The sequence below is a fragment of the Hibiscus syriacus genome, unplaced genomic scaffold (genome assembly GCF_006381635.1).
Source record: "Hibiscus syriacus cultivar Baekdansim isolate YM2019G1 unplaced genomic scaffold, ASM638163v2 tig00110177_pilon, whole genome shotgun sequence".
In the NCBI taxonomy this organism is placed as follows: domain Eukaryota; kingdom Viridiplantae; phylum Streptophyta; class Magnoliopsida; order Malvales; family Malvaceae; genus Hibiscus; species Hibiscus syriacus.
The window spans coordinates 688,549-715,033 of record NW_024062613.1 but is presented as its reverse complement, the minus strand read 5'-3'; the positions used below and the strand labels follow the sequence as shown (position 1 = coordinate 715,033).

Genomic DNA, 26,485 nt, shown 5'->3' with positions numbered 1-26,485 from the left:
CCAAATTATTTTAAAAACCATTTATTCACATCACTTTTCCCGCCAATTAAATATTTCATGCCCGGACGAAAACCAGTTACAACGATGTTTATTATTTCTGACCCTCATTAACAAATGACAACAGTTAACGAATCTCAAAATTTATAGCCAACATGTTTTGTCCTTCTAAATACGAATATAGTATGTTTTTAACTAGAAAATACCTTAAATTTCATAAATCTAGCATTAAACTTTTCAATTTATTGTTATTCGATATTCTTCATTTTTCATTTGATGGAACCTGAATATATATGCTTCTCTTCATTTCATGAGAAACATCTCCACAATTAAAATCTTCAAACAAAGTTTTCGAACACCCACTAAAATTGAAAGCGAGCTATTCACTTATTTTTTATAAGTTGAGTGAATACTGAAACAGATGATCGTTAAGTTTAAATCTTTTACTTTCTTTTAATGTCACACAAATATGAGATTTTTCTATTTTAATTACCATTAATCTTTTAAGACAAATATTGATACTTGTTATGAGCATCGAAATTTATTAAAAATTAATTTTTGTTTATATTGATATTTTTTAATAAGTTATTTTTTGTGATTTATATTTTCTCTCTCATTGTTTTCAACATAAATATCGATATTTGTTTGAGATATCGAAACTTACTGCTATTAAATATTATCCGATTAAATAATATTTTTTAGATCAAATGATTTTTAATTTTCCCAAAATTAATCATTCAATAGCTAAAATAAAATTATTATTTTTAATCGTATATTAACCGATCAATTTTAGGCTCTTCCGTTCATTTTCTTTAGAAAATCAACAGTAAAATTTTCAATAAATTTTAATTTGAAAAGGTCAGTTTTAAGGGGGGGGGAAATAAAATGATTTAAGAGTTTAAATTGAAAGTTAATAATCAATTCAAGTCGATCGGACGGACCGGGTGACTTGAAACCCACTCTCGACTCTCTTCCGACGTCCCCGCCGCCAAACAAGCCTCTCCTCCTCCTCCTCCGGCGGTCCCTGACCCAAGTTTCCGACATATTAGGAGATTAAATAAGGTAATTTTTGAAATCCTAATCTTGAAGATTGATTCCTACTTGAGTCATGGGAATTTCGGTTATCTTTTTATTGCATCTGCATCACTCTACTACATTTAGTTTTCTGTTTTTCGATCTATTGCTTGTTATTCTGTCTCTTCAATACTCCCTCTCTGTTTACTTTGTTGAGAAGGAGAATTTATTTAGAAGCAAGTATTATTTTATTTTGTTCTTTTATTTTATTATTTCTGCTGAATGCAGCAAGTATTATTTTATTTGAGTACTTTATAGGGATTTGGGCAGCATAACACAACTTGGTGCGGTGCTGCCTCTGCTTGGAAGCAACTGTTCTGTTGGAGAAGCCTATCTAGTTCCTCGATAATGAACAAGCAGCTGCAACAGATCATCCATATTCCACCCAACCCACCTGTTTCCCTACCCGCCAACCGACCGGTGAGTTCATCAATTCTCATTTCCCTTTTTTGTCTTTTCATTTCCTTTTCTTATTCTTTAACTGACGTATGCATTATACAGAAAAAGTTTATGCTTCCTTAATTGAACCGAAACATGCCAATACTGTTATAAGGTAATAATATTACCACTTCTCTTATTGTTGTTGGTGTTATGATGATGGTGGAGTGAATTTAATAAGCAATACTAATAGTACTTTCCTTGAATGGAATCGAACGGAACGGGAATGATAGGCGACTTAATCAGATTGCACCGCTTCAAAATCTCCAGCATTTGAAGAGGATTAACAAAAAGCAAGTCCAAGGGGGTTAATATCTGTTCTTACATAATTGTACTTTGAATTTTTCTCCTTTCTTTCGTTTCCAATACTACAAGCCTTCATTCAAATCTTCATAATGAATCATATCAGGTGTATTCAATTTCTTTTTTGAGTATATGTTTGTGACAATTGCCTTATGTGACAGGGAAACCAGAGTTGTTTGTCATATTATGTTTGGCTTCTGAAAATGAAACACAATCCAATACTATGCCACCGGGTGTGGAAGATGTTGTCAATTCCTACAACTTGACTCCTTTTATTACCGAAGTGGGTTTTCTTCATTTGTTTTTCATATTGTAACATTGTTTTGACCTAAAACCCATTTTATGTATAACGGAGGTGTGAAATTTGTTTTTCAAATTTCCTCTATTTCTCTCTGTACCAGTCGCACTCATTCTCTGACTAAAATTTTTGTGGCCAATGTACCTGTTATGTGATCTTCTAATTCATGTGTACTTTACTTCCCTGAATGGTTTCAGTAGTCATTTTTATTTTAAAAAAATACTGCAGTCAGTTTGTTGATTTATTAGCCGTTTACTCCTGTGTTTAATATATATGGATTTTAAATTTTCTTGATGTATCTTAATTATATAGAAATATTTAAAAAAAAACCCAGTGCTTTTGCTGAAATGTTGACACTTAAGATGTAAGCAACATCTTTTCATTTATATTCCACATCCCTCGCAGTCCAGGTCCTCTAATCTTTTGGTGTTAATCTTCATGTGTGGTCTCATATAATTGGTGGAATAATAATTAGTTGAATACTATCATAATTCATACATTCAGTTCAGGACATGGTCTTGGATTTTTCATTACATCTGTACTGATTCTGATTTATTAGATTGCTGCATATTGGTGGGAGTTTGAACCAAGGTTTCGGATTACTTTATTTGTTCCTTTATTTACAATATTATTACTCTTTGTTCTTTTTGCAAACTCAAAAAATGGTAATTCCTTTTCTTTTCATCTTTGTTGATTTTCTAGAGTAAGGTGTTAAGGAAAACCATTTACTAGTAAGTTAAGTGACTTTTTAAGTAATCTGAAAGTGCATTTTGTGGGTGGGTAGTATTAAAAGGGTTTAGCAGAATAACAAAATAATGTGTAATACTTAATGCAATAATTGCTTGGTATTGTTGGATTACAAATCTGGTCTATCTTCCTGCATTTTTATTGCAAGCTTATATTGCAGCTGTTTGGAGACTTGATTTTTATGTTACACAGGCAGGGATTTGCAGCGAATATCTGGTAACAGCACTTCTAAAGTTGGACATTTGAGATCACACGAGGTGAAAATATTTCTGAATATATTCTTCGCTTGTTTTGCTGAGTTCTAAAGAATCCATTTTTACTTTCATAACTAATGACACCTAATTATTGTGCTTTATGTATGTCATACAAACAAGGATCGAGGCCCAAACCAGAAAAAGAAAAAAATATAAATTGCTGAATTAAGATAATGTCATTTCTTTCTATCTGATTTGACTGTTCAGTTTGATCTTGTTAATATGTTTATTTTGCGGCATGCCTTCCCATTTCTGATTAAAATTTTTATGGTTTTCCTTGTAAAATATTGGATTTGAGAAAATGTGTTTTCTTTGAGCTTAAGCAAGGAAATATTAATTTCTTTAATGTCTTGCTCGTTCAGCTAATATTTTAGTCTGAACAAGAAGAATCAATATATATCTTGTGAAAAATTCTCTGTATATGAGGTCTTAATTGATCAATTGATTTTTTTTTTGGCAATATGTGCTTTTTAAGATACTAGATAGTATGAATTATATTGGTGAGTAATGTTGATTGATATTCTTTGTTTTGCTTTGTAGATAAAAGAACTTGATGTCTATCATCAGTCTGGTAATTCAAAGATTCCTACAATTGAAGAGGCTTTGACGGTATGTTTAGGATAGTTTTTCGTCTATACACTAGATTCTGTTGTTGATAGTTTATTCTATCAAAAGGTAATGATGAATATCTGATTATGGTTCATCTTAATATTCAGTTTATAACGACATCAGTTAGGCAGGTGATTCTAGATGCCAAGGTGGGGCCTCCATTATATGAAAAGGAACTTGCAAAAGATATTCTTTCTGCTGTGAGTTATTTTGCCCCTTCTGCCTTTGTCTTGATTTCTTGTAACTTTTGATTTAGAAATGTGTAAATGAGGCATTATGCACTGCACTTATTTTTCTTCTATCTATTCTCCTGTCATGACTAGTTTTTCAATGTGATTGTGATAGACTGTATTATTGTTTATGATATCTCTGATACTTAAATATGAAGGAGCAAGAAAATATTGCCAAATTAATTTGGACTTTTGAAATACTTATGAGGTTTACTAGAAAGAAATGCATGGGAATTTTACGGTTTTACCTGCTTTAAAGTTGATTGAGAAAACTGTGGGACTGTATCGGTCTATATCGATAGAAAAGATGAATTGAAAATTTCAAATAAATTTAAGTATATTCTTTTAGTAGACAATGCTTGAAGTATTTTACTGTTTTATCCAACAGGCTTTTTTAATTCAAAAACATTTTGCTTTAAAGTTCTATTATAAAAATTTTCAGGTTGAGAAGATGCGGTGTAAGAATTGCCTCGTTTGGGCTAAAAGCGACAGTTTAGTGAGGGACATAATCAAACTCTCATCGGATCTTATGGTGAGAAGAATTATACTGTTCTGAGCTATTTTGGATTTTCCCCCCCTAGAGAAGTTACTACTATTGGAAGGGTTCTTGCGATGTCTTATGAATGGCTATCTTACATAACTCGAGCAAGATTGTGGAGTGTATAATAGTAACTTTCTATGGGTAATGAAAATTCTTTCCGAGTGGATTGGCAAACTATCACATGCTTCAATACAGTCATATTTGTAACTGATTTGATTTGACTATTCCTTCCAACTCATTCAAAATCCGGCTTACCAAGAAATCAGACCAGTTGTTTCAAACCGGGATTCCAGCTGCCATGGTGAAACCCAAAGACCTCTTATCCTGTGCAACTTGTCCTTTCACATATGTGACCTCAAAATTTTTTTCCCTTCTCTTCTGCTTTTGTTTTCCTTTTCCTTCCTTTTCACTGATCGATTCACCCGTGTTGTTTAAAGTTCTCATAGATTTTCGATTCTGAAAAAATAAACTCTTCAATATCTAATACTAGACCCGGAATTTTGTGTTGCCATATTGTGTTCATGTCGTTTCTTTGTGAAATTACAGAATGTCCGACTTGTTCTTGCAGGATCCGTTCTTTGGATTTTAGAAAAAATATCTATTCTGTATTATAATTCTTGAACTCGATAACTAAGTCTATACTGTATAAGTTGTTGAAGTTTTGACGATAACAACTCTTTCTATGCATTTGACCGGTTTGTGGATGAACTCACAGGTAGGCTACATTATAATGGTGGATCCCCATACTGGGGCTCGATGTAGCTTATTTAGAATGAAAGGGGCCAAGGTAACTGGCGTATACCATCAATTGATCGATGAAAGATTGGTTAAGACTCTGCATGGGTACGAAACTCATTTTGAGCTGGTTATTGGTGTAATTGATGTGTATTCAGTTATGCAAATTTGATCCATTGCTCGATCTGTTATGGTCTTCGACAGGAGAGAGAAGAAGGTATATGCCTGGACTGTCGACGATGCCGATTCCATGACGAGGATGTTGCATGCGCACACGGATGCCATTGTCACTAGCAACCCCAGTTTACTTCAACGTACCATGCAAGATAAAAGAACACAATGCCTTGAAGAAGGTTTTTCTTTGACACGATGAACATTCTTCTTCATTTTCCAAGATTTGATGTGATGAAGATATTCTGTACACTGCGTAAACTAATCGTGCTTGACTTTATTGATTTCAACTCTCTTTTGAGGGTCCATCTATATGACATTTGTCGACACTATTTAATCACGTGCATAACATCTTTTTAGGATTTATTCCATTATAAAAAATATATTATAATGAATAACATCTTTAAATAAAATAAAATAATATCAAAAAATAGGATTTATTCTAAGAACTTATTTTATATATTTTTATTTAAAATATAATATTTAAGTCAATTAACAATAATTTTAGGATTTTGAACCAAATTTGACTTTTAAAACATGACTATAATATTTATTTTTGTAGTGGATGAATCAAAATAAAATTTTAAATTTAGTAAAAGGACTAAAATATTTTTTATAGTAGAAGAATTAAAATAAACTTTTTAGATATAATATTTAGACTTCTAATAGACTTAATTAAAATGCATAATACTACCTTTTTAAATAATGATTTTAATATAATATTAATAATCATTTATGATACGTTATACTATTACATAACGTAGATCAATATTCACATGATAATTTATACTTTTTAAAATAATATTATTGGAAGAGGACGCGGCTATTATTTATTGATAGTTTAAAGATTAAATTAAAATGTTAAAAAAATATAAGGGTTAATTTGAAATAAAAGTCATAATTTGAATATAAATTTAAAATATAAAAAAATGAGAAAAAATTAAAATTTATAATTCTAAATTAAATTTAAAATAAAAATTATAATTTAAAGGAGTATGGTGCAATTAACTAAAATGATTCCTTTTATTGGTTCTTTTCATTACCTCTGTTGCACGTAACCATCTAAAGGACGCAACCAAATTTTTACAGTACTATATAATTTCATACAATCACAACGGGAATTCATTTCTATAATTTATTTTGTTGTTTTTTTTTATTAATTACCAATGATTAGATGGTAGTATTTATTTTAAATGTTTTTAATAATTTAACATTAATAATTTATTATCCTTGTAATATTTAATGTTTGAACCTTGAATCTCTAAGAATAATAATTATCTCTTTAACCATTAAGATAATTTAAATTCAATTATTTATATTATTTTTTTAACTTGACAAAAGAAAGTTAAATACATTCAGTTTTATTCAAAATTAAATTATTTATAAAATTTAATAAAGTATTATGTAATACAAAATAATAAAAAGTAAACTATTAACTAAAATACTTAATATTAATTAAACATTAAAACATTATTATAAATTATTTTTTCACTAAATCAAATTATAACCCAAATTTACTTCTATTTTCACTAACTTAAATTAATCGCACTTCACTCACATCAAATGCGCCTCTCTCGTATAAATTATGGTAAGGGGGAAACGGTTCATTCATTGCTCTCTTCCTCTACCTATTTTCCAGTATTTATTTCCCCCCACTGAAATTAATATTATTTGAAGATTAAAAAATAAATAAATTTGTTAGTCAGTCTCAAATCAGGTATAGGAGAGAAGCAATTTTTGCAAAATCTAATCAAAGATTTCCAGTTTTTCTATCATTATGGCAATGAAGGTTTGGTTCAACAAAAAGATCGTGGATCCTCTTCTCCAGATCCTCCTCAAGTAAGCTACAGCTCCAAATTTCATTCATATATTTTATCAATAAATCTGATTGGTTTCCTATTACAGGGGAGCAGAACCCAGGCAGTTGGCATTCTCTGCAGCGCTGGGAATTACTTTGGGAATTTTCCCAATATGCGGTAATGTTTCCTTTTCTTTCTTTCTTTCTTTTTTGTTATTTCTTTGCTTTCTTTTGATTGGTTATACTGCAGGGGTTACAGTCTTGCTTTGTGGGATGGCAATAGCGTTGTTGGGATCTCACTGCCACTCTCCAACTGTCATGCTTGCTAACTTCTTGGCTACTCCGATCGAGTTGAGGTGATTACTTCTTCTGTTTTCATTCTATTTTTTTTAGCCTTTTGCCCTCCTTTTCGGAGTGCAAATTTACCTTCATTTCACTTTGTTTTATCCGTGGTTGGATCTACCTTGTCGTCTAGTCTGGTGGTGCCCTTCCTTCGCTTTGGTGAAATGTTATCGGGTGGACCTCATTTCCCCTAACTTCTAATGCTTTGAAGAAAGTTTTGTCTGGCCAAGCTTCGAGTGAGCTCCTCTTTAGTATTGCCCGTGCTGTAAGTATTCATTTTCTGCTCGTAACTTGTTTAACTTTTCTTTTGATCATATGCTTGTTCCTCCTTGAACTTATTTGATTTCATCTTATAGATTTGGTTTCATATTATGGTAGATAGAGATGTCAATTTGATAGGATTGAAATATTAAACTGTTGATTGAATCAAATTGAGCTTAGAAGCTTGAAATTTTGGTGATGAGGATTTCCCCAAGAACCCTACTTTATTCTAATGGTGTTTGGATAATGGTAGCAATCATGAATTAGTGTTGAATCGATTAGTCATCTGAATTTGTTTTTTGCTCAACTTTACCTTAACATTTTAATTTCTTCATCTAGATTTGCGTGTCTATGTGAAAATTGATTTTTTCTTTTGCAACTTGTTTGAATGGAAATTTGCTTACAGACATTTTACTATGCCTTCATCTATCTCTGATCTCGTTGATAGAAAATCAAATATTATCTATGGGGCATGTATCATAACATCATCTAGAAATAGAGATGAACTAGCTTGCATACTTGTCATTTCTATGTAAGAACTTTAAAGATATTTGCTGTCAATGGTTTCCTCTCCCGGCATATATAAAAAAGGGCCACTTACATATTTGCTACTTGAATTATAATGAAATTATCAATTTGATATTTGAAGAAAAATAACTTTGCAATTAAGTACTTCAACTTTTATTCCCTGTTGTAGACTGAACAGCTTACAAAACTCTGTTATACAAATGGGGTTACATGTCAAGAACTATAAATAGGAGTTAAGATTTGCGCACCCTCACATCTGCTGTTCTTTTCTAAATCTGATTAACAGAGTTATCTTAAAGGTGCAAGCTATTTAAACTGAGGCAAAGATTGTGTATCTAATTGCCAATATTCAAACTTTTGGTACAAATGAATAATAGATCATAGTTCATGTTCCAATGTGTCATTAATCTCATAAAGATGATACTAATATTGTTATGAAGATATATCAATAAATAATGCAAAGGTTATCCTATGTGGACAAATTGTACAAGAAAAAAACTGAAAACTTTATGATTTGAAAGTCTAGAGAGAGAGAGAGAGAGGAAACTTTGAAGAAAGGCTGAATCTATACAGATGTAAAGTATCTTTCGTTTAGAACATTATTTTAAGTTTGTGCTTGCTTAGGTTATTTCCCATTTTAGAAAGAATGTTTATCATTTCCTTCTAGATACTCTGCATTAAACACAGATGTAATTCTCCAGGGTATTCTATAATTGCTCCATATCTCTTATCTCACCGTGACATCTACTCTGTTCTTCAACTTGACATTAGTATAGTCTGAAGTGGAAAGGTTTTTATCCTGTATGCTTAAGGTGATGTAATTTTATCAAAGATGGCATTTGGGACTTTTTGTGATTGTTCATTATTGAGACTTGTCTTATCAATATGGAATTAAATTTGAAAATCATCTTATGGAAATTGCTGCAGTTGTTGGGATGGCTTGTTGCGGCACCCATTATTTTGGCCATACTCTACATGATATTTTTGCCAAATTTCAAGGTTGTCGTCCCCAAGTTCAGGAGTGTCCCTTCAAGCCCAAGGAAACAACATCATTCACTTCCAGAAGTTGGGCTTCAGGTGAGACAGTTTGATTGTGTTTCATTGACTGAAACTGCAAGTACACATGTTTCCAACTTGATAATAATTTGTTGTATATAAGTGATTTCAGGAAGCTTAATCCATGGATAAAGAATTTATGGAGCTTACTGTTTGAGTATTGTTCGTGAGCTTGCATGCATCCGGATGTGCATATTACTTTAGGAAAACTAATGATTGAGCAATGGTGTGTTTATCATGAACAAGATTTTAAGGTTTGTTTATGAAATGAATTAAACTCGTAAATATGTTTGTTTAGTTTTTAGGTTCGAAACAGTAGTTTTATTAAAATCAATTTAAAACACCGAACACAAACAAATTAAGAAGTAAATGAACATTGACTCGAGGGCTATAGTTTTCTTTTAGCATGGTTCATTACAGGCCTGCTTCTCTCTGAGTGAAACAATTGCTTGAATTTAGTTAATTTTCAGAAGATGTGAATTAAATCATCAAGAAAGACAAAAAGACTTATTCAGTACATTAAAAGAAAACTGTCAAAGAAAGTGTTCACGTGATCTTTCTTCGTTTTAGACCTGTAGTATTGTATTTTCATTGGAGTATAGTAAAACACTACTTGATTAATGGATAATGATGGGAGGTTGAGGTTGTTGAGAATGATTTTAAAATTTTAAGTAAAGAAAATGTAAAGAGATTCCCACAGGAGACTTTAGTCATTATTGGTGAATTTAAACTTATTTTAATCCTATTTTAATATTTATTTATTTTCCAATATTAAGAAAGGGCAGTCTTAAAATAACTGGATGTCCATTTTCTGATATTTTTAAATAAATAAATATCTTATTTTATAAATTATATATTAATGTTTAATTATTATTTATTTATTTAATATCAAAGAAAAGAGCTGTCTTAAGCACCTAGAGTCCTTTTCTGATATTTCTAATAAATAAATATTTATTATAAATATATAAATTAATATATATTTTTTCATAATTATAATCTTAAAATAATAGGATAATTAAATATATTTTGAATTTTAATTTCATAATAGAGACAATTCTAATTAAAAAGTACCAATTTTGGCGTTATAGGGTGTTAAACTTCCCTACGTAACCGACCACGAATCCTTTTTATTATTAAAAAGAACGAATTTTTGGTTAACCAGATCAGTTTATCTTTATCGATTTTCTTAAAACTCTTTAAAGGATGATTTTTAGGTATTCGACCTACTTGACCCAAAAGGCCGATGGCGACTCCCAAATTATTTTAAAAACCATTTATTCATCACTTTTCCCGCCAATTAAATATTTCGTGCCCGACGAAAACCGGTTACGACAATGTTTATTATTTCTGACCATCATTACAAATGACAACATTAACGAATCTCAAAATTTATAGCCAACATGTTTTGTCCTTCTAAATACGAATATAGTATGTTTTTACTAGAAATACCTAAATTTCATAATCTAGCATTAAACTTTTCAATTTATTGTTATTCGATATTCTTCATTTTTCATTTGATGGAACCTGAATATATGCTTCTCTTCATTTCATGAGAAACATCTCCACAATTAAAATCTTCAAACAAGTTTTCGACACCCACTAAAATTGAAAGTGAGCTATTCACTTATTTTTTATAAGTTGAGTGAATACTGAAACAGATGATCGTTAAGTTTAAATCTTTTACTTTCTTTTAATGTCACACAAATATGAGATTTTTCTATTTTATTACATTAATCTTTTAAGACAAATATTGATACTTGTTATGAGCATCGAATTTATTAAAAATTAATTTTTGTTTATATTGATATTTTTTAATAAGTTATTTTTTGTGATTTATATTTTTCTCTCTCATTGTTTTCAACATAAATATCGATATTGTTTGAGATATCGAAACTTACTGCTATTAATATTATCCGATTAAATAATATTTTTAGATCAAATGATTTTTAATTTTCCCAAAATTAATCATTCAATAGCTAAATAAAATTATTATTTTTAATCGTATATTAACCGATCATTTTAGGCTCTTCCGTTCATTTTCTTTAGAAAATCAACAGTAAAATTTTCAATAAATTTTAATTTGAAAAGGTTAATTTTAAGGGGGGGGGGGGGGAAATAAAATGATTTAAGAGTTTAAATTGAAAGTTAATAATCAATTCAAGTCGATCGGACGGACCGGGTGACTTGATATATATGAAATGGTTTTCGAAATTTCCCTTAAAATCTTCCAACCCACTCTTGACTCTCTTCCGACGTCCCCGCCGCCAAACAAGCCTCTCCTCCTCCTCCTCCGGCGGTCCCTGACCCAAGTTTCCGACATATTAGGAGATTAAATAAGTAATTTTTGAATCCTAATCTTGAAGATTGATTCCTACTTGAGTCATGGGAATTTCGGTTATCTTTTTACTGCATCTGCATCACTCTACTACATTTAGTTTTCTGTTTTTCGATCTACTGCTTGTTATTCTGTCTCTTCAATACTCCCTCTCTGTTTACTTTGTTGAGAAGGAGAATTTATTTAGAAGCAAGTATTATTTATTTTGTTCTTTTATTTTATTATTTCTGCTGAATGCAGCAAGTATTTTTATTTGAGTACTTTATAGGGATTTTGGGCAGCATAACACAAACTTGGTGCGGTGCTGCCTCTGCTTGGAAGCAACTGTTCTGTTGGAGAAGCCTATCTTAGTTCCTCGATAATGAACAAGCAGCTGCAACAGATCATCCATATTCCACCCAACCCACCTGTTTCCCCTACCCGCCAACCGACCGGTGAGTTCATCAATTCTCATTTCCCTTTTTTGTCTTTTCATTTTCCTTTTCTTATTCTTTAACTGACGTATGCATTATACAGAAAAAGTTTATGCTTCCTTAATTGAACCGAAACATGCCAATACTGTTATAAGGTAATAATATTACCACTTCTCTTATTGTTGTTGGTGTTATGATGATGGTGGAGTGAATTTAATAAGCAATACTAATAGTACTTTCCTTGAATGGAATCGAACGGAACGGGAATGATAGGCGACTTAATCAGATTGCACCGCTTCAAAATCTCCAGCATTTGAAGAGGATTAACAAAAAGCAAGTCCAAGGGGGTTAATATCTGTTCTTACATAATTGTACTTTGAATTTTCTCCTTTCTTTCATTTCCAATACTACAAGCCTTCATTCAAATCTTCATAATGAATCATATCAGGTGTATTCAATTTCTTTTTTGAGTATATGTTTGTGACAATTGCCTTATGTGACAGGGAAACCAGAGTTGTTTGTCATATTATGTTTGGCTTCTGAAAATGAAACACAATCCAATACTATGCCACCGGGTGTGGAAGATGTTGTCAATTCCTACAACTTGACTCCTTTTATTACCGAAGTGGGTTTTCTTCATTTGTTTTTCATATTGTAACATTGTTTGACCTAAAACCCATTTTATGTATAACGGAGGTGTGAAATATCAACAATTGATTGAAAAGTCTTAGCTTTTCCTTTTATAACTTTTTTTGTTTCCCTTTCGGTGCTCTCTATGTTTTTTGGTACATGTGTGTGCACCTTATGTGTGCCTCTCTCTATATGTGTTTCCGCTCACTTTGTCACCGTATGCTGTTATTACCTTTTCCATTGCTACATTATGTTCATTTATGTTATTTCATATGTCTGCTCTTCTTTTTCTCATTCTTCTGTTAGAGATTTCATATAACTGAAGTCATGGAAGTTGGAAGTTTTATTGAACATTTGGTCTTTTCCATGGCATCTTCCTTTAAAATATTTACATTTGTAGCTTCCTTTACTGAGGCATGGCTTTTGGATCTGCGTCAAGTTAGTTTGTGTTTTACATGTACCTAAATGACTTTTAGGTTTGCAAACATGTTGCATTATCAAAGGAGTGGGAAGAACAGTGCAAATTGTGGCCAACGTCATATCATCCACCAACCTAGTAAGCTCTACATCTTTGGTTTGCATTTTTTGGAGTTAGATTCAGGTAGCCATTAGTTATAAATTCTATAAAACATTGATATGATGCTGAGAAAGGGTATGCAACTGATAGCCATTATTTTGAAAGGGTATGAACTGTGAAGAGGTGCATGATGTCCAGTTTAAATATTTAATCATTTAGGGACCTGTTGCAAAATTGACGTCTAGGGTTTTTGGGTTCAAGTCTTTTAGTTATATGAAGCGTTTGTCCCTTGGAAAGTTGCCATGGTCCAAATGTTGCTTTGACGTTTGGGATGTACTAATTAATTCCACTAGTAAGATTAAAACATAGTATTAAATTTTAATGAGAAGCTCTAAAAAGGTGTTCAATCTAGAAAAGAAAATAGATAGAAATTATTACTTAGAGGAACTCCCTGGAAATAAATGTTGCGAACTACAACAATTTCATTAAGTACCGAAAAAATATGTTCTTTGTTAGTGTGAAGCAATATTCTAAAATATTTTGTTGTATTTTTTTATTTGTTTTATTGATTCATAAAAATTCTTTGCACGAGAGAACAAATATAATAGGATGGGAAATGATGTTCATGTATTTATTCAAACAAAGAGGTATACTAGTGGATTATAATCACTATGTAAAGACTGGATTCGATTGCATGGGAAAATTTTTGAATGGCATATTGTGCATTACCATTCATTGGTGGGCCTTTAGAGTTGTAAATTGTGTTTGGATTCTGAAATGCTTAGTATAGTTATTGGTGGTGCTGAAGTTATTTGTCTCAGTTATATTTCTCTTGCAACTGCCACTATCTGTATTACTTTCCTTATATGCTTGCTTTTTCTCCCTTTTGTTCCATTTGCAGCAATATTAATGGCATTACAGGGTTTAATGAAGAGGATTCTAAATCAGTTTTCAGTTTTATGAAGTCCACAATAGAGTTGGCGAAATATGGTGATCATTTGGTAATTATTTAATTATTTTTCTTAGCACTGGTTTTATTTTTAAGGATATGTATGAGATACTGGAATGCATCAACTCTAGTCCATTTACAGTAGCAGAATCTATACACGTCTAAATAGCTTCTATAAATTAGAGTATAAGGATTATATTGTAATTTCTAGTAGGTTAATGGTATTTGGGTTGTGTTATAGAAGTGGACTTAGCTATGACATAGGATTATAAGGAAATCAAACACATTGACCAACAAAAGAAAAAGGAGCTTCTTTGCTTGATTATATTTATGAAGCTTATTTTATATACACACAGGTACAAAGATAAACACTCATAGATATTGTGCCTTACCTTGCTCATGCGAGTGCCTTTTCTCTTGCCTTGTGCCTTGAGCAATATAACGGTTCTAGTGCCTAGAATTTGTCTTTCACCCTAAACAAGAATGTGCTAGAATAACCTCTATAATGCTTATGCTTTATGTTGCAGAAGGATCAAGGAAAAAGGACCTAGTGTTCTGCCTTTGATAGGATCATAGGACTATACAGGGGGTAGTACTGTTATACGCTCATAGATATGGTGCCTTACATTGCTCATGTGTGTGCATTATCTTGTGCCTTGCATCTTGAGCAATATAAAGGTTCTAGCACCTAGATTGCCGTGCACCCTAAACAACAATGTGCTAGAATAATCTCTGTAATGCTTTATGTTGCTGAAGGATCATGGAAAAAAGGACCAAGTGTTCAGCCTTTGATAGGAGTTTATGGAAACTTCTATCTTTATACTTGGTTTTATATATCTTTAAAAATATTTGTTTTGCTTTTGCTTTTGTTGAACCTCTTTTATGATATGTTGTTCTGCTAAAACCTAAGAGTTCACCACAAAAGAGATTTGATGCATGTAATAACTAATGAATTATGTGCTTCTTATGAAGTTACCATTGAGATAGTTTTGTAGTTCTTTTAATTCCTGCTCTCATATGGGTTTGTCAATTTTCAAATATTAATATGTTCACATGGTTGAAAAGAGAAACATGAGTGAGAAAGTTAGAGAGAGAGTGAGTGATATCGAAGGGTATTGGTTCTTCAGCCAGAGGTTTAGCTGTGCAGGAGGTGTATCGTGGGTAGCATTCGTAGACAATCTTAGTAGGAGAGTGCATAGGAGTGTTTTAAGGGAGCGTTTTAGTTATTGTGGCAATGTGATTAAGGTGTTCATTCCTTTAGTTAATAGGAGACCGAATTACAAAGATAATACGTTTGCTTTCGTGCACTTTGCAAGCAAAAAGGTTTGCTTAATGAAAAGGAAATGAATAATGTCCTCGTCGATGAGAGGAGAATATCAGTGTCGATCGCGAAATATCAGAGGACTGGTATTTCGAGGAGCTTGAAGTGTAATAGTGTGAAGGGGTCTAGAGAGGCAGGCGCATGAGAGTCGACAGAGAGAAGGTCATTATTTCCAGTTAATGCTGGGAAAAAGGAGCTGCTGAACAGGTTTCATGATGGTAGGACTTATAAGGATACGGTAATGGGCGTGAAGAATGTTGAGAGCAAGAGAGTGGGCAGCCCTGGAGACAAGAGGGAGGTGAAGAAGCCTTTGGAAGTTTTTATTCCAATGGGGAAAGGACATGGCTAAGATCGTCCTTAACAGGTATTTGCAAGGCGTCTTTCGAAGTTGAATTTGTGCATAGGGTATTAAGGAACGAGGGAATCAATGTCAAGGTGATATGTGGGTTTATGCAAAAACGTTTGTTTAATAGTTTTCCAGTCCGTGGAGGAGAAAAATGCCACGATGGAAGTCAAGTGGGAGGCACTGTCTTATTGGTTCGAAAGGCTAGAGCCTGTTATGGACGAGAAGTGTGTCCATTACCTTACTGTTGTTTCTATGATTGGTGTTCCGTTAAACTGCTGGTCAGTATCATTCTTCACAAGTTTGGCATCGAGATGGGGTAAGCTAGAGAAGATTCAGGAGCAAACAGTTCAAAGAGTAGATTGCAGAGTGGCTCATATATTGTTGAGGGTTGAGATTCCATTCGATATTCCTCCCCATGTCACAATTAATACGTATGGAAGGTCGTTCACTATTAAGATTAAGGTAGAAGGAAGTGAAGATTTCTTCCCTGAGTTAGAAGATGTCGTTGAAGAAGACGGAACAATGGAGTCTTGGGAGGAGAACCCGTCGGACGGAAACCAAGGAGATGGGCAGTTGGGCAAGTATGTGTTGTCAGAATCCAATAACAGGGTAGAGGCATAGGTTCGGGAATCTCCAAGGGGGGTGACACGCAGATCGAGGGGTGTGTGAAAGGAAAAGTTGAATTAAATAATATCTTGGGTGTTGATTTCTGTTCTGTGTAGATAGTACGAGGTGATGTCCCAAGTTAGCAGAAATGGTGGGGGTTTGTATTGAAGGGAGAGAAAGGGAGTGGAGCATGGGGGTGACACCTTGGGGCAGGAAAAGGTTATCCAAGATAGTGGGCTCAATATCAGCATGTGCAGGCTAGAGATGAGTGGGCCTGATCAAGGAAGTCCAAGAGCAATTACAGGTGATAATAAGCCTGCAGAGGGGAATAATGCGGATCAAGCTACTCGCTCAAGAAGCATATTAATCATAGGAAATTAAGGATTGCTCCAAGTTCTGGTAGTGTTTGTTCGGAGGGTGCTTCTATTTGCTTTCACGATAGTTTATAGAGGGTGGATAGAGGTGTGGTCAGGGAAGCTTTGGATCAAGACAGTGCTACGTCAAAGTATTCCAACCAAACTGTAAAAGCAAGGAATGAAGCAGTTGCTACTAGGGAGGTTTGTGATTTGTTGGGGATTTCTTTTAAAGGGGGGCAACAGTTACTAGAAGAGGAGATCATGAAGATGGAGTTGGAAGGGTTTATAAAGGGATCTTGAGTGTTGGTATCTGGTTGATAAGGGGTTTCTGTCATACAATTCAAATGTCACGACTTAAAATGATTTCTTGGAATGTTAGGGGTCTTGGGAAAGAGGGAAAAATTCGAGCAGTAACTAGACTAGTTAGTAAAGTCAAACCGGTCATTTTGCTTCTACAGGAAACTAAATTGAATAATTGCCAAAATGGAAAATGGAGGAAGCTGGGGGGGCAATTTTCTGAATGGTAGAAGCTTTCAACTAGCTGATGGGTATGCAGGTGGCTTAATTTGTTTGTGGAAAAAATTCTTTGAAGTCACCATAGAACACGGAAACAATAGATTCATTGCAATATCAGGGAAGTTCAAGGCAGTTAACTGTGACTGTGTCATTATTAATGTGTAAGATCCGTCGGTAGAGGCTGATAAGGAGGTTTTTTTCAGAGAATTGATGAGTTTTGTGCTTAGTTTAGACTTGCCAGTATGCTTAGGGGGGATTTCAATGCTTATCTAGATCCAGAGGAGAAAATTGGAGTGGCTCAGAATTGGCATTCTATGGATTTATTTTCTCACTTTGTCCAAAATCTAAATCTTATGGATCTCCCGCTAGTTGGAGGAAAATTTACTTGGTGCAATAATAGGGAGTCTTCCACTTGGATAAGACTTGATTGGTTTTTAATTAATGGTAGCTTCCTCCATTGTTTTCCAAAAGTTACTCAAAAAATGCTACCAAAATCCCTATCTGATCATAACCCAGTGTTGCTTGAAGAAGAATTCAGAAATTGGGGACCTAAACCCTTTCGATTTTTCAACTACTTGTTAGAGGAAGATGGCTTTGCTGGGATGGTTCAAAATTCTTTTACTAATTTGAATAAGGTTAATGGTCGAAGGGGTTTATTTAGCATACTTCAAGGAAACCAAATGGGTATTTCCGAACATATTTCAGAATTGGAAGCCCGGATTAATGATTTGGAATTGAAGTCACAAGGTGGGGGGTTTTCTTCACAAGATTGGGATCAACTACTGATTTTGAGGAATGATCTGTGGAAATTGCATAGGAAGGAGGAAAAAATATGGCTTCAGAAGTCAAGAATGAAATAAATTAAGGATGGGGATAGAACGAGGTTCTTTCATTTATGTGCTCTGAATAGGAACAGAGTAAATGCCATTTCGGCATTGAAAGTAGCTGGTGAAGAAATTACGGATCCGATTCAGATTAGAGTTGTTATCTCGGATTTTTTCAAGGACAATTATAATGCAAAAACAACACTGGAGGTGGACGAACTTAATCTGAATTTTGCTAAATTGACAGATGAGCAAAAGGCTAGTCTAGAAGTTGAATTTTCTAAACAGGAAGTGTGGGAAACTATTTTTTATTCTGACAGTGCCAAGGCACCTGGACGGATGGTTATACTATGGGATTTTCTAAAAAATTCTGGCCTATATTGAAGGATCATATTATGAAATTTGTTCATGAATTTCACAGAGGAAGGAAATGGGATCATGGGGTTAATCATTATTACTCTTATCCCCAAGAAACTGAATCCTGAGGGAATTGAAGATTTTAGACCTAAAAGCCTTGTTGGCAGCTTATACAAATCATTTCCAAAGTGCTGTCGAAAAGGCTGGTTGCAGTTATTAATGGCATAGTAAGCCCTTCGCAGTTTGCATTTATTCCGGGTAGACAATTGTTTGATTGTGCTCTTTTGGCTAATGAAGGCATTGACTATTGGAGGAAACAATGGAGGTATGGAGTGTATTCAAAATTGACTTCCGTAGGGCTTATGATTTGGTTGAATGGCCAATTTTACTGAGAATTCTGAAGGTTATGGGTTTTGGTGATAAGCGGATTTCATGGATTGAATGTTGTGTTTTTCAGCCTCAATTTCGGTGTTAGTGAATGGGTCTCCAACAGAGGAATTTACCATTAGTAAAGGGTTGAGACAAGGCTGAAATTTGTCCCCTCTTTTGTTTAATATAGTTGGGGAGCTTCTAAATTTAATGTTGATAAAGGCTGCTGATTTGGGTCTGTTTGAAGGGTTCAGTATTGGTAGGTATGATAATCCCTTCCACCTAACTCATCTTCAGTTTGCAGATGATCTAATCTTATTCTGCAGAGATTCTCCTTCTCATATCCTAAATATTAGGAGAGTTTTGAGGGTTTTCAGCGTTATGTCAAGGCTGCATTTAAATCTGTCTAAGAGTACCTTGTATGGTATTAATTTGGAAGATGAAACTTTAAAAGATTGGGCAAAGGAAGCAGGTTGTGGAGTAGGGTCTTTTCCAATGACTTATCTTGGTTTACCGCATGGTTCAAAGAAGAATTCTGAGGTTATGTGGGAACTGGTAATACAGAGTTTTTACAATAGATTAGCAGGATGGAAAGCTACTTCTTTGTCGATGGCTGGAAGACTTGTGCTGGTTAAGTTGGCTGTAGCCCCTTCCATAGGTTCTGCTGGTGGTTAATAACCTTGTGGAATCAGAAGGAATTTGTGATGGAAGATGTAGTCCTTTATAGCAGATTTGTAGCATTAAAAGGAACTATGGTGGGACTCCCAGGAAGTTGTTTCATTAATGTGTATGGCCCTAGTCGGATGCAGAGAAAGAGGCATTTTTCAGGGAATTATTATCTTTCTTGGATAACGTGGAATGTCCATTATGCGTAGGAGAGATTTCAATGTAGTTTTGTCACAGGAGGAGAAAGAATGAGGAGTTGTGAATTCGGTGACTATGAATATTTTTAGGGACTTTGTGAGTAAGGCAAATCTACTAGATTTGCCATTGTCTGGAGGCCGGTTTACATGGTGTAATAATAGGGAACTTCCTAAGTTTGAGAGGTTGGATCTTTTTTGGTGAATCAGAGTTTAGTTAGCTTGTTCCCGAAGCTAAGTCAGTCATTGCAGGCAAGGTCAGTTTCTGATCATAATATTATTCTGCTGGAGAACAAGGATTGCAATTGGGGCCTGAAGCCGTTTAGGTTGTTTAACTATGTTATGGAGGAGGAGGGTTTTACTGAGATGATGGGCAAGGAGCTGGATATTATTTGCAAAGAGGAAAAGGGGAAGCCCATGTCTATGGTGTTTAAGAGGGTGAAGGGTGTGGTAATGAGATGGTCTGGGAGGGGTTATTTAGAATTGCCTGGAAAATTAAAAAGTTGGAGAAAAGAATTCACGAAATGGAGTTGGATATGCAACAAGGCCTTTCCTCGGTGACAATGAGGTTAATAATTGAAGCAAAGAGAGATTTATGGGACCTCCAAAAGAAAGAAGAATCGATTTGGTTGCAAAAATCGAGACTGAAATGGAGATTGGAGGGTGATAAGAACACCAGATTCTTCCACCATACTGCTTCAGTTAGAGGGAGAAACAATGGCATTAAGTCCCTTTTAGTGGGGAATGAAGTCATTGAAGATCCTACCTTAATAGAAATTTTGTAGTGGAGTTTTTCAATGGTCTGTTTTCTCAGGAAAATTCTTTGGAGGCTGAGGATATAAATCTGGAATTTTTAAAATTATCGGAAGGGCAGAGGTTAGCACTTGAAAAGCCATTTTCGGAAGAAGTTTGGAGAGCAATTGCTAATTCAGATAGCAACAAAGCTCCTGGCCCGGATGGCTTGAATTTAGGCTTTTTCAAGAAATTCTGGTCTAGTTTGAAAGAGGATATTATGCTGTTTTAAGGACTTTTTCGAGGGGAAGGAGTGGGATCTGGAGGTGAACCATTCCTTTATTTCTCTTATTCCTAAGAAGATTAACCCGGAGGGGATGGGGGATTTTAGGCCAATTAGCCTTGTGGGAGGGCTTTACAAATTTTGTCAAAGGTCTTGGCTAGGAGGTTCAGTTTATGCATTAATGACATTATTAGCCCGTCCCAATTTGCTTTTATCCGGGAGGAACATTCTGGACTGTTCCTTCATTGCGAATGAAGGAATCGACTTCTGGAGGAAGAAAGGGTTGAAGGGGGTGGTTTTTAAGGTGGATTTTAAGAGAGCATATGATTCAGTTGATTGGTTGATTTGTTGAAAATTTTGGGTAAAATGGGGTTTGGCGAAAATGGCGTTCTTGGATGTTTCAGTGTATGTCAACTGCTTCTGTTTCTGTTTTACTGAATGGGACTCCTACTGAGAAAATTCATACAAAAAGAGGTCTTAGACAGGGATGTTCGCTATCACCCTTGTTATTTAATTTGGATGGTGAATTGCTTCATTTGATGTTAACTAAAGCAGTGGATTTGGGACTGTTTTTGGGTTTTGAGTTGGGAGCTCAAGATCGTTTATTCAAGCTCGCACCTACAATTTGCGGATGACCTTATTATCTTTTCAAAGGCTTCAATTCGGGATTTGAAGAATGTTAGAAGGGTGCTTCTGATTTACGAGCTATTGGTGGGGTTGAAGATTAATCTAGTCAAGAGCAAAATTTACGGAATCAATATTGAGGGATGTGCTTGTTGACTGGTCTAAGGAAATTGGTTGTTCAGTGGGTAAGTTTCCAGCAGATTATTTAGGCCTGCCTCTGGGGTCTAGGAGAAATTCTGTTGCAATGTGGGAGCCAATAGTGCAGAATTTTATAATAGATTGTCTGGCTGGAAGGTGAATTCTCTAGCATTAGCAGGGAGGGTGGTGTTGATCAAATCTGTTTTGTGCTCTCTTCCCACTTATTTCCTTTCTTTATTTCGAATTCCAGTTTCGGTGCTGCAAAAATTAAATTCTATAATGGCTGCATTTTTATGGAGGGTCGACTGATAAAAGGAACATACATTGGGTGAATTGGGGTTTGGTCAGCAAGCCGAGAAGGTTGAGGGGCCTAGGGATCCCGAACTTAGCTATTCTGAATAGAGCATTGTTGGGTAAATGGGTTTGGAAGTTTGCCTCTGAAAAGGATTCTTGGTGGAAGAGAGTAGTCTGTTGTGTGAATAATTTTGGACCTGAACTCCAAAAAGGTAGAGAGTTCTTTGACTGCTCGTGCCTCTTGGATTTGGAGAGGAGTGATCAATAACTTCTTTTCCAATGATGGATTTGGTGTCTGCATTAGGAGTAATTGAGGTGGAAAACTGGAAATGGCCATTCTGTGGTATTTTGGAATGATGCTTGGTTGGGAGAAGTCCCCTCAAAGATTTGTTCCCTAGATTGTACACTCTTTCGACAAATAAAGAGGGGAAAGTAGTGGAATTTAGGGAGAGTCTTGCTGCAGGCTGGGTGTGGGATATTCAATTCAGAAGAAATCTGGTGGATTGAGAGATTGATCAATGGTTGCATCTGATTTTTATGCTGAATAACACCTTTTTGTCTCATGATGAGGAAGATTGTTGGATTTGGTTTGGGAATGGAGAGGGCTGCTTCTCTACTAATTCATGTATCAAGAGTTTCTTTGACTCGGATGGTATTGAGGGGAATCAGATTTTTGGGACAGAAATATTTGGGTAGGGATAGCACCTCCTCGTGTTGAAACCTTCTTATGGCAAGTAGTTCATCTGAGAGTGGCGGTTAAGGAGGAATTGTTAAAGCGTGGAGTGGCTGGAATTGAAGATTCCTTATGTCCGTTGTGTGGCAGATTTGGGTGAATCTGTTTCCCATCTTTTTCTGCATTGTGAGGTTGCTTGGGACTGTGGGTCAGATTTTTGAATTTGTGGGATGTTGCTTGGGTGATTCCTAATAAACCCTTAGATTGCATCACTCAGTGGGACGAGCTTCTTCCGAATTCTAGTATTTGGAAATTCATTCCAAGGGCAGTCTTGTGGGACGGTTTGGAAAATTAGGAATGAAGTTATTTTTAAGAAAGGGAAGTTGGATGTGGTGGTGTTGTTCTTTATTGCTCGTTTTAGAATTTCTTGGTTTGCTGGTTTTGATACGCAGATTCCTTTCGATTCCCTTGTGGGTGATCTAACACTTGCTGATTCAATGGTTAGTCACAAAGTAAGATCCAAGCCTTCGTGCTGGGTTCCTCCTCCAGTTGGGTTCATAAAGATTAATGTTGTTGGAGCAATGGTGAAGGGGTGGAACAAAGGAGGTATAGGAGGCCTGATTAGGGACAGCAGTGGTAAGTTGATTCATTGGTTTTCTGAAAATGTTGGGGGAGGTCCCCCGATTATGGCAGAACTTCTGGCGATTAAGAGGGGGTTGTGTTTGCTTATTGATTCAGGTGGGGTTCTTAATCAGAGGATTATTTTAGAATCAGATTCTACTAACGCCCTGAAGTGGATCAAAAATCCGGAATTAAGCACTCCTTTATTCCAATCATTGGTGAAGGAGATAGTCTCTACTATGGAAGGGTTGGACATTACGTTAAGGCTTATCTTGAGGGCTGCTAATTGGGAAGCGGACAGATTAGCTAAAGATGGTATAGGTTGATTTGCTGCCTTAGTATTTGGGGAGTTGGTGTGTATGTTTCACTTTGTTACTGCAGATTTTTGTTCTCAGTCTTATGTTATTAGTGTCTACGCTTTCCAGCTGATAGTGGTTTTTAAGTCTTATGCTTTCTGGGAAGTTTTGTTTGTTGTAAGGGTTGGCAATGTACTATTCTTCTGTTTAATATAATTATAGACGCTCTTTTAATGAGGCCTCATCTTCTATAAAAAAATACCACTAAAGGTTACGCACAAGTTGAATTGTTGATGGGTAAATTTCTTTGGGGAGAAGATCAAGCTAAGAAACGGATTCACTGGGTGAACTGGAAAACGGTTTGTCAACCTTTTGAAGAGGGTGGGTTGGGTATCGTTGACCTGAGTTTGATTAATAGAGTATTGTTTGGGAAATGGGTGTGGAAATTCGCAAATGAAAAAAACAGTCAATGGAAAAAGATTATTTGTTGTAAGAATAACGTTAGCAATTTGTCTCTCTCAATGACAAAGGTTGTTTCTCCCTTAGATTCATGGATATGGAGAGGTATTCTGAACAACTATGTGAAAAATGATGAGATTGGAGATTGCTTGAGAGCCAATTCAAAGATACAAGTGGGAAATGGTAGGTCAATAGCATTTTGGAATGATGTTTGGGTTAATAATTCGACCTTAAAATCCCAATTCCCCTGAATTTTTGCTTTATCGAATAATAAATGGGGGAATATAGCTAAGTTTGGTGGTTTTGTTCAGAATGTATGGGTTTAGAATATTCAGTTACGAAGGAATTTATACGACTGGGAATTGGATCAGTGGCTTGCTTTAATGTCCTTGATTGATAATATAGTTCTGTTTGATTCAGTGGATGACTTTCTTGGGTGGTCGGGGAAGGGGGATGGCTTGTTCTCGGTCAAGTCTTGTAGATTGACGTTATCCTGCAGTTCTGAAGATAGTTTTGAGTGGAATAAGTGGGTATGGTCTGGTTTGGCTCCTCCTAGAGTAGAAACTTTTTTATGGCAGCTTTCACACCGTAAATTGGCAGTTAGAGTGGAGTTGAAGAAGAGAGGGATTCCCTTGGATGATGTCCTTTGTCCTTTATGTCATACTCATGAAGAAGCAATAGAACATCTATTCTTGGATTGCTCTGTTGCAGGGGAGTTATGGATTAAATTCCTAAGGGTATGAGATATTTCTACTGTTTTGCCTCAAGACCCCATGGCAATTCTAAGTTCATGGTCGTACCTAAGGCAGAATTCATGTATTTGGAAGTTTATCCCGGGTTGTTTTCTTGTCAATTTGGAAGGTGAGGAATATGGTAGTGTTTGAAAATTGGAAGTTTGACAGTTCTTCTCTATTCTTCTTCGCTAGATTTAGGTTGGCTAAATGGTATTTAGCTAATACCCATCTGTGAGTATTCTCTTTGATCTACTACTAGGGGATCCAACACTTGCAGATAAATTCATAATTCTTCGAACACAATCAAGGCGATTTGTTGGCTACTCCTCCACCTGATATGTTTAAATTCAATGTTGATGGGGCGGTAAGAGGAGATGGGCTACAAGGTGGGATAGGAGGTATTCTGAAAGATTCCAATTGCTCTACTTTAACCACTTTCTCCTATGCTGTAGGGCCAGGTCCTCCTACTTTGTCAAAGTTGAAAGCTATTAAGGAAGGAATTGATTTTTTCTTTGCTTCGGACTGGGCTATGAAGGGGAGACTTATTATAGAGAGTGATTGTAAATCTGTAGTGGATTGGATTTCTAAGCAGCACCCTGCCCCTACATTTTACAGTTCTCTGGTGGAGGAAATTGGGGCAATAATTTCTGCTATGGATATTTTTCTTAGATTGATTCTTAGGAGTTGTAATATGGAGGCTAACAAGCTAGCTAAGGAGGAGATTGGTTGATTGTTACAGGCCTGTTGTAGTAAGGTTTTGTGTTGTTTTTTGGGCTTTGTTTAAGCTTAAAGTCTTTATTGGTGATGTTAGTTTGGTTATCAGGTCAGGTCAGCTACATTAGAGGTTGTTGTCTTAGCTAAGATGGATTAGGTTGTGATTCTCTGGATGTATCTTATGTATTTTTTATGCTGAATGAAATCTAAGGGCACTCTTTTCCTCCTTCCAACTGATTAAGGAGCTTCCCTACAAGTTCCTTTAATCAAGAAGGGGGTTTTTAACGAGGCCTTCAATTCTTATAAAAAAAATATGTTCACATGGTTGATTGCGGTCTTAGCAATGCCATACCAATACTAAAATTGACAGAAAGTTGAAAGAACGGAGGAAGATATAGAAAAGAGGAAGATAAATCTATGTAAACCTTGAACCTCTTATCTCAAGTTTGTTGTTCGGATTGTCAGTGATCACTTGTAACAGATGTTGCAAAGTAACCCATGCATATGAGATCTTCCCTAATATAAACAGACTTAGTGCAAACTGAATTAATTAGGCCATGTAGAAATCAGTCACTTTCCTTAGTTTTCAATGAAGTATGCCTTAAAATCCATTTTCGGTGGTGTGTCATCCTTTGGTTGTGGATATTATTTTAATCTTGTCTAATTCTGCATTTTTCTGCAGAGTTTCAATGCTGCTTTGATAGTGGATCCATTAGCCGGGCAGATAATTGCAAGGGCATGTGATGATGTCTGCTCTTGGCATATGGGAACAAATGAAGCAAAGACAGAAACCTGCCACATCAAACAGTCGGAAGGATTCACTTCTGATGCTGATGCTAACAGGATAGCAAGAGATGCAACTTTGATTTCAAATGGCTCATCTAACAATCTCCTAAAATGTGACACCACAGTTCTTGTTTAAACCCTTGGCAGTTTCACAACAATCATTGGATACAAGTCCTTGTTATTGTCACCCATTACGACATGCTACCATTGTTGCTATTGAAGCTTCTGCTGCGAGGGACCGATTTGTTCCGTGATTCTGGGCACGGTGAAAAGTTGTATGAAGTTGATTCTACTCATTTTTTCTCCCTCAGGTTCTCCAGCAAAGAGACAAAGGGTGACCCTTGAAATGT

The 26,485-nt window shown here is 35.1% G+C and overlaps 2 protein-coding genes and 1 pseudogene across 2 annotated transcripts; all 3 read left to right on the top strand.

Annotated features, from left to right (window-relative positions):
- The first annotated feature begins 2,925 nt into the window (after positions 1-2,925).
- Positions 2,926-5,612, top strand: LOC120217041 (glycerophosphodiester phosphodiesterase GDPD4-like). Its single transcript, XM_039214265.1, has 7 exons — positions 2,926-2,929; positions 3,050-3,114; positions 3,652-3,720; positions 3,828-3,920; positions 4,393-4,482; positions 5,207-5,334; positions 5,431-5,612. Exons 1-7 carry the CDS (start codon positions 2,926-2,928, stop codon positions 5,597-5,599), a joined length of 618 nt encoding a protein of 205 aa, XP_039070196.1. The 3' UTR covers positions 5,600-5,612.
- Positions 5,613-7,067: 1,455 nt separating this feature from the next.
- Positions 7,068-9,484, top strand: LOC120217040 (annotated as a pseudogene).
- A 2,492-nt stretch (positions 9,485-11,976) lies between these two features.
- Positions 11,977-26,480, top strand: LOC120217039 (tRNA-specific adenosine deaminase TAD3-like). The gene is made up of 8 exons (XM_039214264.1): positions 11,977-12,151; positions 12,234-12,285; positions 12,404-12,477; positions 12,634-12,755; positions 13,237-13,316; positions 14,179-14,278; positions 26,032-26,259; positions 26,358-26,480. The coding sequence occupies exons 1-8, from the start codon at positions 12,079-12,081 to the stop codon at positions 26,478-26,480; spliced, it is 852 nt and encodes a 283-aa protein (XP_039070195.1). The 5' UTR covers positions 11,977-12,078.
- The last annotated feature ends 5 nt before the right edge of the window (positions 26,481-26,485 follow it).

Coding starts and splice junctions, on each gene's coding strand:
- LOC120217041 (XM_039214265.1), top strand. Junction 3,721..3,827: donor CAATTGAAGAGGCTTTGACG/GTATGTTTAGGA, acceptor CTTAATATTCAG/TTTATAACGACATCAGTTAG. Junction 5,335..5,430: donor TTGGTTAAGACTCTGCATGG/GTACGAAACTCA, acceptor GGTCTTCGACAG/GAGAGAGAAGAAGGTATATG.
- LOC120217039 (XM_039214264.1), top strand. CDS start 12,079: ATGAACAAGCAGCTGCAACAGATCATCCATATTCCACCCAACCCACCT. Junction 12,286..12,403: donor CATGCCAATACTGTTATAAG/GTAATAATATTA, acceptor CGGGAATGATAG/GCGACTTAATCAGATTGCAC. Junction 12,756..13,236: donor TGACTCCTTTTATTACCGAA/GTGGGTTTTCTT, acceptor AATGACTTTTAG/GTTTGCAAACATGTTGCATT.